The sequence below is a fragment of the Panthera pardus genome, unplaced genomic scaffold, assembly GCF_024362965.1.
Source record: "Panthera pardus isolate Hobbes unplaced genomic scaffold, ASM2436296v1 HiC_scaffold_15, whole genome shotgun sequence".
NCBI classification, from domain to species: domain Eukaryota; kingdom Metazoa; phylum Chordata; class Mammalia; order Carnivora; family Felidae; genus Panthera; species Panthera pardus.
The window spans coordinates 4724853-4741967 of record NW_026526710.1 but is presented as its reverse complement, the minus strand read 5'-3'; the positions used below and the strand labels follow the sequence as shown (position 1 = coordinate 4741967).

General features: G+C 50.7%; 1 protein-coding gene across 5 annotated transcripts in view; it reads left to right on the top strand.

Annotated features, from left to right (window-relative positions):
- Positions 1 to 17115, top strand: part of HECTD4 (HECT domain E3 ubiquitin protein ligase 4) — a 189799-nt gene that overhangs the window by 154778 nt on the left and 17906 nt on the right. For all 5 annotated transcript variants that reach the window (XM_053902041.1, XM_053902039.1, XM_053902040.1 and 2 more), the window contains exons 54-62: positions 560 to 696; positions 3153 to 3313; positions 6706 to 6887; positions 8034 to 8239; positions 8545 to 8675; positions 9215 to 9420; positions 11247 to 11426; positions 14101 to 15407; positions 16399 to 16606. In XM_053902041.1, coding sequence (XP_053758016.1) covers positions 560 to 696; positions 3153 to 3313; positions 6706 to 6887; positions 8034 to 8239; positions 8545 to 8675; positions 9215 to 9420; positions 11247 to 11426; positions 14101 to 15407; positions 16399 to 16606 — 2718 coding nt within the window. The remainder of the gene's footprint in view (positions 1 to 559; positions 697 to 3152; positions 3314 to 6705; positions 6888 to 8033; positions 8240 to 8544; positions 8676 to 9214; positions 9421 to 11246; positions 11427 to 14100; positions 15408 to 16398; positions 16607 to 17115) is intronic.

Below are 17115 nucleotides of genomic sequence, written 5' to 3'. Positions count from 1 at the left end.
TTTTTTTTCCAGACCTGTGTTTTCATTTTCCTTGGGTACATATGTGGGAGTGGGATTGCTGGGTCATAGAATAAGTTGAACTTTTTGAGGACCTTCTGGATGGTTTTCCAAAGTGATTGCAGCATTTTACATTCCCACCAGAAATGTATAAGGGTTCCAATCTCTTCACATCTTGCCAACACTTACTATTGTCAATTTTTTTTTTTTTTTTAATTACAGCCATCCTAGTGGATGTGGAGTGGTACCTCATTGTGGCTCTGACTTCTGTTTCCCTAATTCTAATGGAAAATCTTTCCATGCGTATCTTTCACTTTTCCTTAGAGGAAGGTTTATTCAAATCCTTTGCCGATTTTTTGGTCGGCTTCTTTGCTTTTTATTATGAGAGCTCTTACAGCATTTAGTTGTGTAATTTTTCAGACCGAGCTTTGTACCTTTTTTAGTTGCGACTAAACCGAGGTATTGTTGGATGCTGTAGCGCTGTCTTAGGCCCTAAAATACAGGATCCCAAGATGACAATGTTATTTGCTTCTGAAGAAACTTCTTCCTCTGCCTTCCTCAGGTCTCACGGTGGTGACCCGCTCTCCAGACAGCAACAACGTAGCCAGCAGTACTGTGGGAACTGCTCTGCCCAAGTTCGCCATCCGAGGGATGCTGAAAACCTTTGGGCTTCATGGAGTCGTGTTAGATGTTGATTCAGTGAGTAAAACAGCCTTTCGAATACACGGAGACTTTCGTGTCCAGACTCCAGGTGCCTGAAAAAGCGGTCACGTAGATGGATTACTCCCCAACTAGGGATGAAGAAAGCAGGCTGAGTGCTCACACCAGCACTTTGCCCGAGGTTTTCTCGAGGGCCCGGATCCGGGGATCAGAGCTGATAGATGATAAGCTCTTAACACTCAGCACTGTCAGCACCTTCAGACCACACTGCCTCCGCCATTATTTTCCGTCAGCCGTGTTCAGACCGTCCCTACATTATACCTGCCCAAGTTCCAAGGGAAAACTCTCCCGTTGTCCTTGATGAGTGGGTGATCTGTCATTGTCGTGACTGTTACAGACACAAGTCAAAGAAATAGTTTTATGATTCTGATCACGTCATCTCACTGGTCCTCTCAGCCTCAGCTTCCCGATATGTAACATGGATCTATTAAATCCATGGGGCAGGGGTGGGGGGACGCGGGTGGGGAAGAAGGAACAGAAGATGCATGAGGGCAAAGCCAAAGCTTTCTTTGGAAAACAAGGTCCTGTGTGAAAGCGATGACCCTGTTTCTGAGGTTGCATGCACGTGCTGACACTGGAGAAGTTTCCCATGCAAGAAAACTGATGAATGCCGGTAGTTTAAGCCTAAGAGGCTGTGATGAAGAAAAAAAAAAAAAAAGGATCTGTCTTTATGAACATAAACTAGGATCTATCTAGATAGAGATACAGATACAGACACTGGTAATGTTAGGTACCACTAATGCTTTGAAATGGAAAATTTTACATCTTTTACTGACTCCATTGTACTTCAACTTAATTTTGAATCATTAAATTTTTAAGAGAGGCTATCTGACTGGTGGTTTACTAGGGTGAACTTCAGAAATCTCCAGGGGTGCCTGGGTGGCTCAGGCAGTTAAGCATCTGACTTTGGCTCAGGTCATGATTTCATGGCTCAGGAGTTGGAGCCCCGCATCAGACTCTGTGCTGACAGCTCAGAGCCTGGAGCCTGCTTTGGATTCTGTGTCTCCCTTTCTCTCTGCCCCTTCCCTGCTCACACTGGCTCTCTCCCTCTCTGCCCCTCTCCTGCCTGTGCTCGCTCGCTCTCTCTCTCAAAGATACACGTTTAAAAAAGGTAGGAAATTCCACTGGTGATACTGTTAATGTCCCACTGCCTTCTGATACACATTTCTGATCCTAGTTATCAGAAGGTACATAACTGACACTGGCTTTTAGCAACTGGAAATGTGTACAAGTAAAAATTTAGAAAAATAGAAATTTCCTTAAAATAATAATTGTTATGGGGGCGCCTGGGTGGCTCAGTCGGTTGAGCGTCTGACTTCGGCTCAGGTCATGATCTCACAGTGCGTGAGTTCAAGCCCCATGTCCGGCTCTGTGCTGACAGCTCAGAGCCTGGAGCCTGCTTCGGATTCTGGGTCTCCCTCTCTCTCTGCCCCTCCCCTGCTCACACTCTGTCTCTCTCTGTCTCTCAATAATAAATAAGCATTAAAATTTTTTTTTAAATAAAAAAAATAATTATTATTTCTCCAGTAGTTTCTTTTTGTTTCAGTAATCCTAAATAAAAATGTTTGTATTTGAATCCAAAATGTATATGCGTGAGTTAGCTCTTTTATTGCAGGAAAATAAAAAGTAATCAGATTCCCTGCTTTTGCAAAATCACTAACCTAAGAACAATGAACGTAAAATAATATGTACTGAATTATTACTGAACTATAGCACTGTTGTGTTTGAATCTCTATCTCATGGGGCGCCTGGCTGCCTCAGTTGGTGGAGCTGCAGCTCTTCATCTTGGGGTTGTAAGTTCGAGCCCCACATTGGGTATAGAGATTACTTAAAAAGTAAAAGCTAAAGGGGTGCTGGGGTGGCTCAGTCAGTTAAGGGTCCGAGTCCTGATTTCGGTTTAGGTCATGATCTCACGGTTTGTGGGTTCGAGTCCCACATTGGGCTCTGCACTGATAATGTGAAGCCTTCTTGGAATTCTCTTTCAAAATAAATAAACTAAAAAAAAAAAAAAAATCTAAATTCATTTCTAACTCATGAATACATGCCAGTTAAAATTTTAAAACTGGTATGAAAAACCTAAACACACTATCAGTCAGTACTAACCATATATCTTTGAACTTCTAGACTCAATTTTTTTTCAATGTTTATTTTATTGAGAGAGACAGAGTGCAAGCAGGAGAGGGGCAGAGAGCGAGGGAGACACAAAATCCCAAGCAAGGCTCCAGGCTCTGAGCTGTCAGCACAGAGCCCGACGCAGGGCTCGAACTCACCACAAGATCACGACCTGAGCCCAAGTTGGACGCTTAACCGGCCAAGCCACCCAGGCACCCCCAAACTTTGGTTTTATATATAATACACGTACGTGTATTTTAAAACTTGGAGGGGAAAGGTCAGTGTCCAAAGAGTCCAATAGACATTTCCTTTAACTATTGTAGGTAAACGAATTGGTGCAGGTAGAAACTTACCTCCGAAGTGAAGGTGTGCTGGTCCGGTACTGGTATCCCATTGACATGCTGGAAAGGCCCCCGGCGGGCTACCGAAGGACCGCCACCAACGGGCTGGTCACGCTGGACAATACCAACCTTCAAATTCACAGGTAAAACTGAGCCCTTCTTTCCAGGGGATCACAGAAATTCGCTTACTGTGTTTTACCACATGTACCATTCATTCATTGTTGACAAGGTTTCCTTCAAAGCTGAGAGAGGGAAGCTATAAAATAACGGCAAAAGTGCAGGAGTTGGGAAGAAACGTGGGATCCCGCGTCACCCAGCCTGTGCCACGGGCACTTGAGGGGCGGGCGGAGATGGCGAGCGTGTGGGAAAGCTGTAAAGAGTAAGGCCAGTCCAGACACCGTGCGAACCGCCAGCTTATTTCTCGGTGTTCGTTCCTGAGCGCCTGCTTTGTGCCTCACGCCGGGCAGAGATCTCCAAGGAAACGTGTGCCCGCGCTGTGTGGGTTAAAACCCAAAGACCATTCGTCTCTCTCCTCTAGTTCAGACCTTCCGTGCCTGTCCACCTCCCTTGGAGGAGAATTCGCCACTAACCTGCCTCACGAACCCCTCCGGGGCCTCAGAGCCTCCGCTCTCCGCGTACTTTTGGCGTCAGCGCTGCTGGCCTTCCCGTGCCTCCTACACACCCGCTTGCGTCCTCGGCAGCGCCTCGTGTGTGCTTTTCACTTGGCCTGGGGTGCTTTGCGCAGAACTTCGCACGGCTGTCTCATTCTTGTCATTCAGATCTCAGTACGTCCCCCTTGCCGCGAGAGTTCGCTTTACCATCTAAAGCAAGCGCGGAGCCACGTGTCGTCATAGCACCGCCTTTCACTTCTCTTCCAGGACCTGAGGTTTTTGCTTGTTTTTAAAATTCATTTCCTGGGTTGTCTCCTCCTCCTAGAACGTGGGGTTCTTAACAGCAGAGACTGATTCTTTGCTAGAGCCCCCGGTGCCGAATGTGGGCCCTGGCTCACGTTGTAAACTCAAAATATCTATTGAAAAGGAGCCCAAAACATATGCTTGAGTATCAGTATGATGCTATTAAAAGCTTTTAAAGCTTTATTTAATCAGTTGTATTTTTAGCAAATGTCTCCGATAGATGTAATTAAGATGTAAGTTAATGACCTTTGACTAGCAGCTGAGTGAAAAGGCACAGTGCTTTGTAGAGTTGCAGGCAGGCTACAGATGTAGGATGTTTATTCTCAGTATTACGGCTGTGATCTTGGTATTGGGGGAAATAAGAACCATGCTGTATGGGTTCGTTCGATCAGTAAAGTGACTGAAGGGGGCGCCTGAGTGGCTCAGTGGGTTAAGCTTCCGACTTTGGCTCAGGTCACGATCTCACAGTTCATGGGTTCGAGCTCCACATCAGGCCCTGTGCTGACAGCTCCAAGCCTGGAGCCCACTTCGGGTTCTGTGTCTCCCTCTCTCTCTCTGCCCCCCTTCCCCCGCTCATGCTCTGTCTCTGTCTCTCTCTCTCTCTCTCTCTCTCTCTCTCTCTCTCTCTCTCTCTCAAAAATAAATAAATGTTAAAAAATAAATAAAGTGACTGGCTTTCTGGTCCCAGCATGGATTGTCATCACAGGTATGCTGTGTGAAGTACTCGCGTGGGTTTGAGGGAGAGAACTTAGAAAACCAGCGGTAGAGGACTCAGCGGTGGCTTCAGAGACGTTAACCGTCTGCAGGGTCAAAGCAGGGGCCGCCGGGCCGACCCAGAAAAATCTCATTCCGACTGCAGCCTCTGAAATCTGAGGAGAAAGCTGTTGGGGAGTCAGTAAGGACTTGGAGCTTGCTTGCTCAGACCGCCTCTGTTTTGCTGCCCTGACCCTTCTGAGGGGTGCGAGTACATACCCTCCTTGCAAGGAGGGTGGAAACGGGCGGAAGTGGTCGGTGGCAAACTCTGGCACGAATTGATTACAGACCGGTGGGGATGAGAAAGAAACCACCCAGATGCCACATCTTGGCTGCTTCTTGTTTATCTTCGTAGCCGTGCAAACTCATCAGGTATTACGTGGCTTCATTAATTGCCGTTGTGCCCAAATCTGAGTTAGGACAGACCAGTGTTAAATTTAGTTCAGCTCAGTAGGCGACACAGAATGAGCCCTGATGCCTCCAAGTGGGTTTTAAACTGACACTTCCTAGAAACAGTAGGGCTGCTTCTAACTTGCTTTTTTAGCTTAGTGCTTAATACCAGGAGACTTTTTAATAATGGCGACTAGCTAAAGAAACACAGGGAGGCTCCCCTACGCTTAGTATTAGATTATTTGCCAAGAGATGGAATTCTAAATGAGACCTGCTTAGTCACTAATCAGCTGCTATTCAAGCTGAATGGCAATCACTTCATAAACTGATGACACAAAAAACGTTCGCAGTGGATATTTTTTTTTTTTTTTAATTTTTTTTTTTTCAACGTTTTTTTATTTATTTTTGGGACAGAGAGAGACAGAGCATGAACGGGGAGGGGCAGAGAGAGAGGGAGACACAGAATCGGAAACAGGCTCCAGGCTCCGAGCCATCAGCCCAGAGCCCGACGCGGGGCTCGAACTCACGGACCGCGAGATCGTGACCTGGCTGAAGTCGGACGCTTAACCGACTGCGCCACCCAGGCGCCCCCCGCAGTGGATATTTTTGAACCGCTTTAGTGCAGCTCACATTCCAGATAACTCACCTGTTTAAAGTATACGAGGCAGGGGGCGCCTGGGTGGCGCAGTCGGTTAAGCGTCCGACTTCAGCCAGGTCACGATCTCGCGGTCTGTGAGTTCGAGCCCCGCGTCAGGCTCTGGGCTGATGACTCGGAGCCTGGAGCCTGTTTCCGATTCTGTGTCTCCCTCTCTCTCTGCCCCTCCCCCGTTCATGCTCTATCTCTCTCTGTCCCAAAAATAAATTAAAAACGTTGAAAAAAAAATTTTAAAGTATACGAGGCAGTGGTATTTAGTATAGAGACAGAGGTGTGCGGCCACCGCCGCCATCGATCTTAGAACCTTCTCATAACCCTAGGAAGGAGGCCTGTACCCATCCTCTCCTCTAGCTCAGCTCTGTTCCATTTCAGTGGATTTGCTTGATTCTGGACAATCTGTAGAAACGGAATCACATAATATGCAGCCGTTTGTGTCTGCCCTTTTTTCTTCTTGGCAGAACGTCTTCAAGGTTCATCCACGTCGAAGCACGGAGTAGTGCATCCCACTTACTGCTGAGCAGTATTCCACTGTGTGGACTTACCATCCCTCACCTGATGGACAGTGGGGTTGTTTCCACGTTTTGGCTGCTAAGAATAATGCTGATGTGGACATAAGTTTCTGTGGGGACCTATATCTTCATTGCTTTTTCCGCGGTGATTTCTGAGTAGAGAAAATCCAAACGTACTTTAACGTGGCTTTTTATTTAAGACCCCAGGGACTGACCTGGCCTACAGAACACAGGGCCAGAGGAGAGGCCTGTGGCCCAGCGCGTGCAGGGGCCGGGGCACCGGCACTCAGCGCCTCTCCCTGCTTCCCCCACAGAGAGCTGCTCCGGTGCGAGGCCGCGCTGGCCAGGCTGTACTGCCGCATGGCCCTGCTCAACATCTTCGCCCCCAAGCTGCCACACTTGTTCACCCGCCTCTTCCACATCCCTGCCATCCGGGACATCACGCTGGAGCATCTGCAGCTGCTGTCCAATCAGCTCCTGGCCCCTCCCCTCCCAGGTGAGCCTCGGCTTTGCGGCCGCCACTGGCGCAGTCAGCCCAGGGGGGGAAACAGCCCCGAGGGTGAGCCCGGCCCCAGGCAGGAGCCGTGGTGGTGAGGTACTCGCCCGCCGCGTGGCACGGTGCCTTTGGACTCGTGGAGGTAAGCGGCCCTGGAGAGTCCCGGTGACCTTGGCAGTGTTTTCTCACTCTGAAAAGTGCAAGTGTGCTACATGACGTATTGAGTCCTTGCTATATTAAGCATTCATAGAGCTTCCCAAACAAACTGTGGATCAAGGAAAATTTAGCATTATTTAGGAAATCCCGTCACTGCACCATTGCCGCAGATGTTCTCTCTGACATTATTCAAAAAGGAAAATGCTCCTGTTACCGAGCTCCTGCACGGCACACCCGAGTGGTTTGTTGTGGCTTTGGGTGGAGCCATTTTGACAGGCCAGGTTGTGTGTATCTGCTGGCCTTAGGGCCCTTGGCCAGTCCCGATGCTGTGTGTTGGTTCCCCCGGTGAACGCTAAGCAATGGATCCGCTTAGCCCAGTCCAAGACCGAGGAGCCCCTGCGTCTGTCCCGGCACCTCAGCCTCCACCTGCTCCCCTCGATCTCCCGGCATCTGAGATAGGAGCAAGGCGTGAGAGGGCGGATGGCACCCGAGGCCTGATGGCACCTCCCAGCTGTGGGGTCCCCTGGCCTACCCCAAGAATTCAGAGGCTCCGAAACATACCCAGAAAGCTTTAAAATGTACGCGGAAGAAGCTCTGCCCTAATGGCCTAACGCGCGCCTTACAGACTCCCTTAGCGGCTCCTCGGGGCCTCCAGGACGGGCTAGGGCACGCCAGTAGGTCAGGCTGTGGGAACCCCTGCATCGAAGCTGCTCTACTTGTGTTTAATAGACTTGGGTCTCCACTTAAGATTTTATTTTAGGAATCGGTTTTGTTGCTTAAAAGAAAGCAAAAACATAGACCACTGACGTGAAATCCCCCGCCAGCCCGCCGGCCTGCGGGATCTGATCGGCAACATCTTAGCCGAGGTGCCGGGTCCGAGCTGTCCCGGCCTGGCTATCTAGACGGGTTGCTGGTCGGTTCCCAGGCTCTCCCGGGGAGCCATGGGCCGCTGCGGTTCTGGTGCACTTAGGTCTTCTTTCCTGGCCCCAGATGGCACCATCAGCTCCAGCTCCATCCTCCTGGCACAGTCCCTGCAGCACTGCGTGCGCTCCCAGAACTGCTCGGCCACAGACCTCTTCTACCAGGGCAGCTCCCACATAGTGAGAGAGTGGCTCAGCGTGGCCATCACCCGGACCCTGCACCAGGGCGAGGAGAGCCTGTTGGAGCTGACGAAACAGCTCTGCTCTTTCCTGCAGGTACCAGTCTGACACTCAACTCTCCCTGAACCGGGGTTGTCACCTTTCATTGGAAGGCTTATGGGTTTGCTTGAGAATGACCCTCTCGCTTCCCCAACGGCCCCCGCCTTCCGAACCAGTCTCCTTTTCCTCGAGGCTTTCCCGCCTGGTCCCATCTGCATTGGCCTTTGCCCCAGGTGGCTTTCTGGTCCTCCTGAGCCTGTGACCACACATGCGTTGTTGGCCCTGCCCCTTGCCTGGGAGTTGGGAGGTGAAATGCTCCCCTGTGGGTACCCTGTGCCTTTCCTGATTAAATGTCTCTGCAGACAGCCCCGGAGCAGTTCCCCTCCGAAGAGTTCCCCATCTCAGAGTCCAAAGTCAACATGGACGTTAACTTCCCCGGGGCGGCTTTCGTCGTGGTGTCGTGCAAAGAAAGTCAGTCTGGATTCCGCAAAGAGTAAGTTGCCCCTTCTCTGGGAGAGGTGACGGAAGAGAAGAGAAAAATGGATTCTGGTGAAATGGACAGAAGAAAAACTCAGATTGTTTTTATTGTTTAATGCATACTATATTTGAAAATAATCTATAGTTCTTTCCATATTTCTGTGTTTTGGAAATTAGTCTTTATAAAGAACGACCTTCTAAAATATGGTGGGAATGGGGGCACCCGGGTGGCTCAGTCGGTTAAGCATCCGACTTTGGCTCAGGTCATGACCTCACGGTTTGTGGATTTGAGCCCCACGTCGGGCCCTGTGCTGACAGCTCGGAGCCCGGAGCCTTCTTCGGATTGTGTCTCCCTCTCCCTGCCCCTCCCCCACTCACACCTCTGTCTCTCTTTCTCTCAAAAATAAATAAACATTAAAAAAAAATTTTAATGGTGGGAATGACTCACAAATGCCCGATCCCGACCCTCCTTCTGGGGCCGAGTCTGCTCCCCATCCCTGGCGCGTACGCCCGGACCCCGCTGACTCTCCTCCCTTCCTCTCCTCCACTCCTCAGCTCCTCCCTGTACAAGGCGCCATGGGCACGGGTGCTCGTCTACGGGCTTGGCCACAAAGTCAAGCGGAACGGCCAGCTAAACCTGATCGAGGCCGTGTGTTATCCGAGGGATGCATCTCCGGCCAACACCGGCCTCACGCCGCCGCCTACCGCCAACCAGTACCCCTCTGTGATCCTGTCCACGGACAAGGTCCACATCAAACTGGGTAGGTCTCTGAATTAGCTCTTGGTGATCAGAACAGCTTGAGGTTACTCTCTGCTGTCTTTCTCTTTGAAGATAGAAAGGATTTTGTACCTTGCTGTGTTCCAGTGCCCAGTCTGTAAAGAGCAGAAGTGCTTGGGATAGTGTATTTTAGGGACAGGAGGTGAAGGGAGCGCCCTTCCTGCCCAGGGAGGACCTGCACCTGCTGCCTGGACTTCAGTGGACAGTTCCTTTCTTATCGCCAGTGGGTGCTCTTTAGAGTGACGGGAACAGAGCAGCCTTGTGATTTAGCTACAATACTCCCAGCTGCCTTTCTCAAGTTCTCCGTGAAACCAAATTCTCTCCGGTGCGAGTGGCTCCCCTGGGGTTCAGGCCTCAGTGAATGTCTGCTCCCCGCCCCCCAGTCTAAGCGGTGAACCGCCTGGTGGGAGGCCTAGTTGGTGTTGTCCCCCCAGCATTCTTTGCTAAGCCTGCATGGTTTTAGGTTGAGGTGAGGCTAAACCTGTGCCCTGGGGCCAGCTGACTGTCCGGAGCAGACACACAGAGGAAAGGACAACCTGGTCACAGACTTCCACCTCACTTCCTCATCACGTTTGATAAGAAAAGACGGACGTGTGTGTGTTAGACACGATGAAATGTATTAGAGGGGTGCCCAGCTGGCTCAGTTGATTGAGCATCCAACTGTTGATTTTGGCTCAGGTTATGATACCAGGGTCGTGGGATCAGGCCTCACATCAGGCTCTGTGCTGAGAGTGGAGTCTGCTGAAGATTCTCTCTCTCTCTCTCTCTCTCTCTCTCTCTCTCTCTCTCTGCTCCCTCCCCTGCTCACACACTCTCTCTCTCTCTCTCTCTCTCAAAAAAAAAAAAAAAAAAAGGCAGGGGGTTGGGGCGGGGCCTTTGGCTTTTCCACAGCCCCTGTCCTTGTGTCTCTATGGAATGAAACAAAAGGAGACTACCTAAGTGATTTGGTTATTGCTAAACAACTTTATGATCTCATTTTATTAGAACCGATTTTTTCATAGCGTTTTGCCTATACTAGCTGTTTTTTAAACTTTATAATTATAAAACAGAAGTTCTCTATCTTCTCATTCCCCAGTGATCACTATATAAACATTCACCCCTAAGTGCAGGCCAGTCACTATGGTTCCTTCTGAACTTGTCCAGAGATCTCCAGGCCCCTGGCGCCCTGACTTCTGTCTGGTCAGGACTTGTAGCGGGCCTTGGGGTACGGTGCAGGATACAAGGGGGGATCAGACCTCAGGGCCTTTTTCCTCTCACTGTTGCGTCTCGGGCCAGATTCAGGCCACGGCAGTGACATAGGGTAATAAGAGAATATCAAAGCCCAAGGCCCTGGTAGTGCTAGTCTGGGGCACCCCTAGCTGGTCCGCTCTGTAACTTAATTATAAGCTTAATGGTCTCACAGGATTGCAGCCACACCAAATGGCTGATTATTTCTTTACCAAGATGGGAATGTTCCAATGAAGCACCTTTAGAGTCTGACTTAGTATTTCCATGCTGGGTCGTTCGGCTGGTGGGTATCTAACCAGCTGGGGAGTGTCTCCTTCCCTGTTCTCGTTGCTGCCCTTTGTCCCGTTATTGTACCAACAAATGGACTCCTCGGAGGGATGGCCTCTGGCTCCTCCTGCACCTGCAGCTGACGGTCTGGAATGGGGGGGGGGGGGGTGGTTACGTTTCTTTTCCCCTCCAACAGATGAGCAGGTGGGCTTTCCGGCCCTGTTCTTCCACGCACACCTGGTGGGTCCTTTTCTTAGGTTTATTTTGGCTTCAGTGCTGCCAATTATGAGCCTTTCTCCTTGGCCCCTCTTCCAGGGGTGTCTCCACCGCCCGGAGCCGTGCTGGTATTGCATTCTTTGCCTCTGGAGTTCCCTCTGGCCATGGCCTTCGCGGAGCAGCTGCTGTCCTGGAGATTAGAGGATAGCGAAGGGAGATCCGAAGATGAGCCCGACACCATCCCAACATCTGTCCTCCTACAAGTGGTGGAGCTGCTGGGTAAAGCCTCCCTCCCCCCCCCCCCCCCCCCCCCCCCCCCCCCCCGCATCGGGCCTGGGCGAGCTGGCTCAGTGCCAAAGGGAGGGGCTTGCACGCTGGTGGCCTCTTGTCAGGTTGCAGTCATTGGAAGAGGGCTTGCAGAGTGGACAGTAGGGTATAGCCTAGTCTTCTAAACACGTGACGTGCGGGGTGTTTTCATTATTTTGAGGGGCAGCAACTAACCATGAAAATAAGATTAATTTTACCATACTTCACTGTAAAACCCAAATATGGGCCATTTTTGTAACTTTGGAGGTAAAAGGTGGTATGGAAGTGAATGACATTGCAAAATCAAACATCATGACTTCCTAGTTGCAGAAAGGTTGAAAAGGGTTTGCATTTTGGGGCGCCTGGGTGGCTCAGTTAAGCATTCGACTTCGGCTCAGGTCATGATCTCACGGTCCATGAGTTTGAGCCCCGCATCAGGGGCTCTGTGCTAATAGCTTGGAGCCTGGAGTCTGCTTCGGATTCTGTGTGTGTCTCTCTCTCTCTGCCTCTCCCCTGCCTGTGCTCTGTGTGTGTCTGTCTCTCTCAAAAATAAATAAACATGAAAAAACGTTTTTTTAAAGGGGGGGTTGCATTTTGGCAAAACTCATAGAATGGTAAATTTTAGAGTTTTACATTTTACCATGTGTAAATTTACCTCAAATTCTAAATAAATATTGAACTTCATTCATGATATGGCTGCTTAAGTGTTCAGGGATAAAACAGACTGATGTTTGCAACTTAATTTGAAATAATCAAATCCTAAGATAAGTTTCTGGATGAATAGATAGGTAGAAACGTACATAAGAGCAAATTTAGCAAAATGGTAATGGGAGAACCCAGGTGGTGGGCGTACGGGCATTCACTGTGTAAGTAGTTCAGCCGCCCATGTATTTGAAATTTTTTTATCATAAAATGTTGGACGGGAAATGATACTGCAGACTTAAATGCTCTCAGGGGTCAGACAGATGACGTAAATGGGGGAAATAGAAGGAAAGTGGGCCCGGGCACCTCATGTTCCATCAGACAGTCACCGAGTCCTGCCACTCATTGCTGCATTATTTCAAAAACCGGTAATGCAGACGTTGATGTGAATTTTCCGGTTTTTATATGTTGGCAATGAAATCAAATTCTTTAAAATACACTGGGTGAGGGATCAGGGAAGGTGAGTGGGGAACCACTGTAGGAAGGAAATGTCTGTGACCAGCCTCCACTCACCGGCCATTTGCAGTCTTGGCGGAGAAGAATTCTCTCCAACACTGTCCTCTTATATAAATGGCAAACAGCAGAGGAAGGACAACGGAAGGACATCACATGAGCATCTGAGGGTGACCTTTGTTCTCTTGAATGGCTTCATGAGTGCCCACATGGCATGACAACCCTGAGTTCATTTCCAATTAAAGTTACGAAATGGATGCCTGGGTGGCTCAGTCGGTTAAGGGTCCAACTCCTGATTTTGGCTCAGGTCATAATCTCACAGTTCATGAGTTCAAGCCCCGCGTTGGGCTCTGCGCTCATGGCGCAGAGCCTGCTTGGGATTCTTTTCTCTCCCTCTCTCTCTGCCTGTCCCCAGCTTGTGCCCTCCCTCTCAAAAATATATAAACAAACTTAAAATAGTTGCAAAACAGCATCTCCCCTAAGAGATCAGTCAGTTTAATCCCCTCCCCTTATAGGTGCTGAGCCTGATTGGAGAGACTCTTGATAAGTCAGCTGACCTGGCCCTTGGGGCTCAGTGCCCACAGCATGAGTGTGTGAATTTAAGATACACATCTGGCACAAAGGGAACTTGATAGAAACTTGTGACCCATCTTGTCCCAGACAAATTTCCTGAACTTCAGTCCTTGTCATGCCTTCTTTATGTGATTTCCACCATGTCTGTGAATCATGCTTGTCAGCGTTTATTGATTTTCTGGCAATCAGCTCTTTTCTCTTTTTTTTTAAACTTTAAGGGGAGTTTTATGTTGCTACCTTAAGTGGAAAATTAGTATCTCTTGCTATAACCAGAAGGTTAAAAATAAAAATGGTTACTGTTAGGAAATTCTGACTGTTGCTGCCTGTCAGAGGCTCTGGGTCTGTGGCCCACTGTCAAGGATATATATATCATATATATCATATATATATATATATATATATATGATATATATGATATATATATCATATATATGGTGTATAATATATACACCAGCTCACAGTAAGGCTTTCTTGTTGAAAAAACTAGGGCTGGAAGAGGAGTTAGGATACGTTGTCAGTGTGGATTTCTGTGCTAGCTGATAAGATTGGATTGTGTGCCCCCCAGAGTAAGCGTCTCATGGTTTGGGAAGTCCTGTTCTCGTGACTTGTCACTAACTCGCTTGATAACCTTATGAGAAAGAAAATGACTTTTTTTTGGTGTGAGCCATAGACGCCGGCTCTGCACGACCGTGTGGCACAGGGGTTAAGGCCGCAGGCTCTGGGGCCAGCCGGCCAGGCTTCAGCTCTTGGAGCCTCTGCTTCTGCTTCATGTGTGAGATGGGGGTGAGTAGCGTAGGTCCTGCCTCTCTCTCGAGGTTGCCGGGAGGGCTGAGTGCGTCACGTGGCCGGGAACAGTCCCTAGTACGGAATCAGGGCCGTGCAAGTGACCGCTGCTGTTACTGTTTTCTGTTCGCCTCAGGAAACTTCCTGTGGACCACGGACATGGCGGCCTGTGTGAAGGAGCTTGTTTTCCATCTCCTGGCGGAGCTGCTGCGCACGGTGCACGCCCTGGAGCAGAGGAAGCACCCTGCTGGCCTGTCCTCGTCCATCGCCCTCCAGCTGAACCCCTGTCTGGCCATGCTGATGGCCCTGCAGTCGGAGCTCCATAAGCTGTATGACGAGGAGACCCAGAGCTGGGTCTCGGGCGGCACCTGCGGAGGCTCCGGGGCGGTGGCGGCCGCGGACCACGGCAGGTTCTCCACCTACTTTCACGCGCTCATGGAAGGCTGCCTGGCGGTGGCTGAAGTGACCCTGCCCACGAACATGAGCGTCACGGCCAGTGGGGTGCCCTCGACGACCGCCCCCAACCTCAGCGACTCCTCGTCCTCCTCGTCCTCCTCCCCGGGACAGACGCCACAGAGCCCCAGCCTCCTGTCTAAGAGGAAAAAAGTCAAGATGAAGCGGGAAAAGGCCTCCTCCTCTGGGAAGCGCCAGTCCTCGCGCTCAGTGGAGTCCGACTCCGCCATGCTCAGCATCGGGGGCAGCAAGCCCGAGGACATGCTATGGTTTCATCGAGCCCTCACCCTGCTCATCATTCTCCGGCACCTCACCAGGAAGGACCCGCAGGGCCTGGGCGTGACGAGCGACGCCATCGCCGACGCCTGCCAGGCCCTGGTAGGCCCCACCGCCCACAGCCGCCTGCTGGTCATCTCCGGGATCCCCACTCACCTGGACGAGGGCATCGTCAGAGGGGCTATCCGCAAGGCCTGCAATGCCCACGGCGGGGTCTTCAAAGACGAGATCTACATCCCCCTGCAGGACGAAGACCCTAGGAAGCCGAAGGACAAGGCCGAGGGCGGCGACGGAAAAGCCGAGGCGGAGAAGACCCTCGGCTTCCCCAGCACAGACAGCCTGGAGGTCAGCACGTCCAGCAGCCTGACCCCTGCCATGAGCGTGAGCGCGTCCGCTTCCACCAGCCAGGCCTCCACCTGCAGCTCCCAGGGCATCTCGCAGACAGTCAGTGACCTCTCCGTGGATCCGCTGCCCTCAGGCCCTGAGCCGCCCATCCCTCCTGGCGTATTGGAGCCCCACGTGGTGTCCAGCCAGGAGAGTCTAGACATTTCCCTGTGCAGCACTGGCAGTCTGGGCAGCCTGGGCAGCCTGGCGGAGCCACTGGACAACGCAGAGACGGCCTCTGTGTCGGACATGGGCTCCGCGTACACGGTCACGTCCCTGGACAACCAGCCTCTCGCAGCACGCCCCATCAAAGGCTTCGCGGTCGTGGAGGTAACGGTTGCTCACGCAACCACTGAAATCATGAGCGGCTTGAACCCCCACAAGCCTCTTTAAACCCTCCAATGTCCTTTCCGAGGGATTAACTGCTAGGTGACCCGGGGGCACTTAGGGAGCTCCCTGAAGCGGCTCTTGGAAACCGCAGTGACTTACTATGTTGATTATCCGTGTTTGAGGTCACATCTCTGCGAGCGATGTCAAGTCTGATCTCATGAGGTCCTGCAGTTCTTGCTGAGTGTGGGAGGGAGGCGGAGGGGTCTGAGGGGCCTGCCTTTCCTGGCGGATGGGCTTCATCAAGCGCGATCCAGCTCAGGCCTGCCGGTATAGCGTTGAGTGGCCTTGGGTCGTTGTAAATGTTGCCATTGGCGGGAGGGATCTTCACCGATGAGCGTGAGAACAGACTGGCCGTTCTGCTGGAGAGATTCTGAGTTTCCGGGTCACATTTACACGTCAAGATCCCATCTGCTTCTTGGGCCTCCTTGTCTAGAAATCCCACCTCCTGTGTCTTCCTGCACCCTTGTGTACGGGGACTCAGGCTCAGAGTAAAACTGTCCTCGCCTCACTGGACACGGAGAGGAAGGCCCTCAGAAGGAAACGTGCCTCACCTTCCTCTTCCAGGGAGCTCTGACAGGAAAGCTCAAGAACCTGGTGGTTGGCTTCTTCCCTGGAATCGCTTCTCTTAATCTATGCACCCTCTGCCTGGGGGCTTTTTCCGAGCCGAGCATGGACTTTAGCTCCCTGGGCATCAGAGTAAAGCCACAGACCTGGCCAGGGAGTAGCGACAGAGATTTCCACTTGAGATGTTCCCTTCCAAGTTAGTGCTACTGGCATGTGGCGGAGACTTTACCAGGAGGAGGCCAGCTAGCGGGGTCAGACCGCACTCACGGCACTGAAGATGAGGACAGGGTTTCAGGGAAAGGCGGGAAGGAAAACAAGGCCATTCATTCCTCTCCTCCGATGCTGACCCTTTCCTTTGTTCGCACAGATAAGATCCCGAGCCAAGATCGAGAAAATTCGAGCAAGTTTATTTAACAACAATGACTTGATCGGTTTGTCAAGTTTGGACGGTGAAGATGAATTGATGGAGATGTCAACGGAGGAGATTCTCACTGTATCTGTAGTAAATCAGAGTCTGTTTGATACTCAGGGGAGCCCAGGGCTAGAAGATTATTTCAATGATAAATCAATTAAAGGTGGGTTATGGATTTTTTTCTTAATGAATAGACTGTTTTTTGAGCAGTTTTAAATTTACAGGAAAAAATGAGCAAAAGTCCTCTCCTCCCTTCTTTGTACCCAATATCCCCTGTTTTTTTCCTAATATCCCCAATTTTTTTTGATGTTGGTTTATTTTTAAAATTTTTTTTGTTTGTTTATTTCTGAAAGACAGAGACAGAGTACAAGCAGGGGTGGGGCGGAGAGAGAGGGGGACACAGAATCTGAAGCAGGCTCCGGGCTCTGAGCTCTCAGCACAGAGCCCAACATGGGGCTTGAACTCACGAACCACGAGATCGTGACCTGAGCCGAAGTCGGACGCTCAACTGACTGAGCCACCCAGGTGCCCCTCAATATCCCCTATTTTTAACCTCTTACCTGAGAAAGGAACTTTGGGGGGCACCTCTAGGGGTGGTGATTTGAGAAATGATGTGGGAGGGTGTCGTGGATTTGGGACAAGAGGTTCTTTGCCCGGCTCACGGCAGTCGTC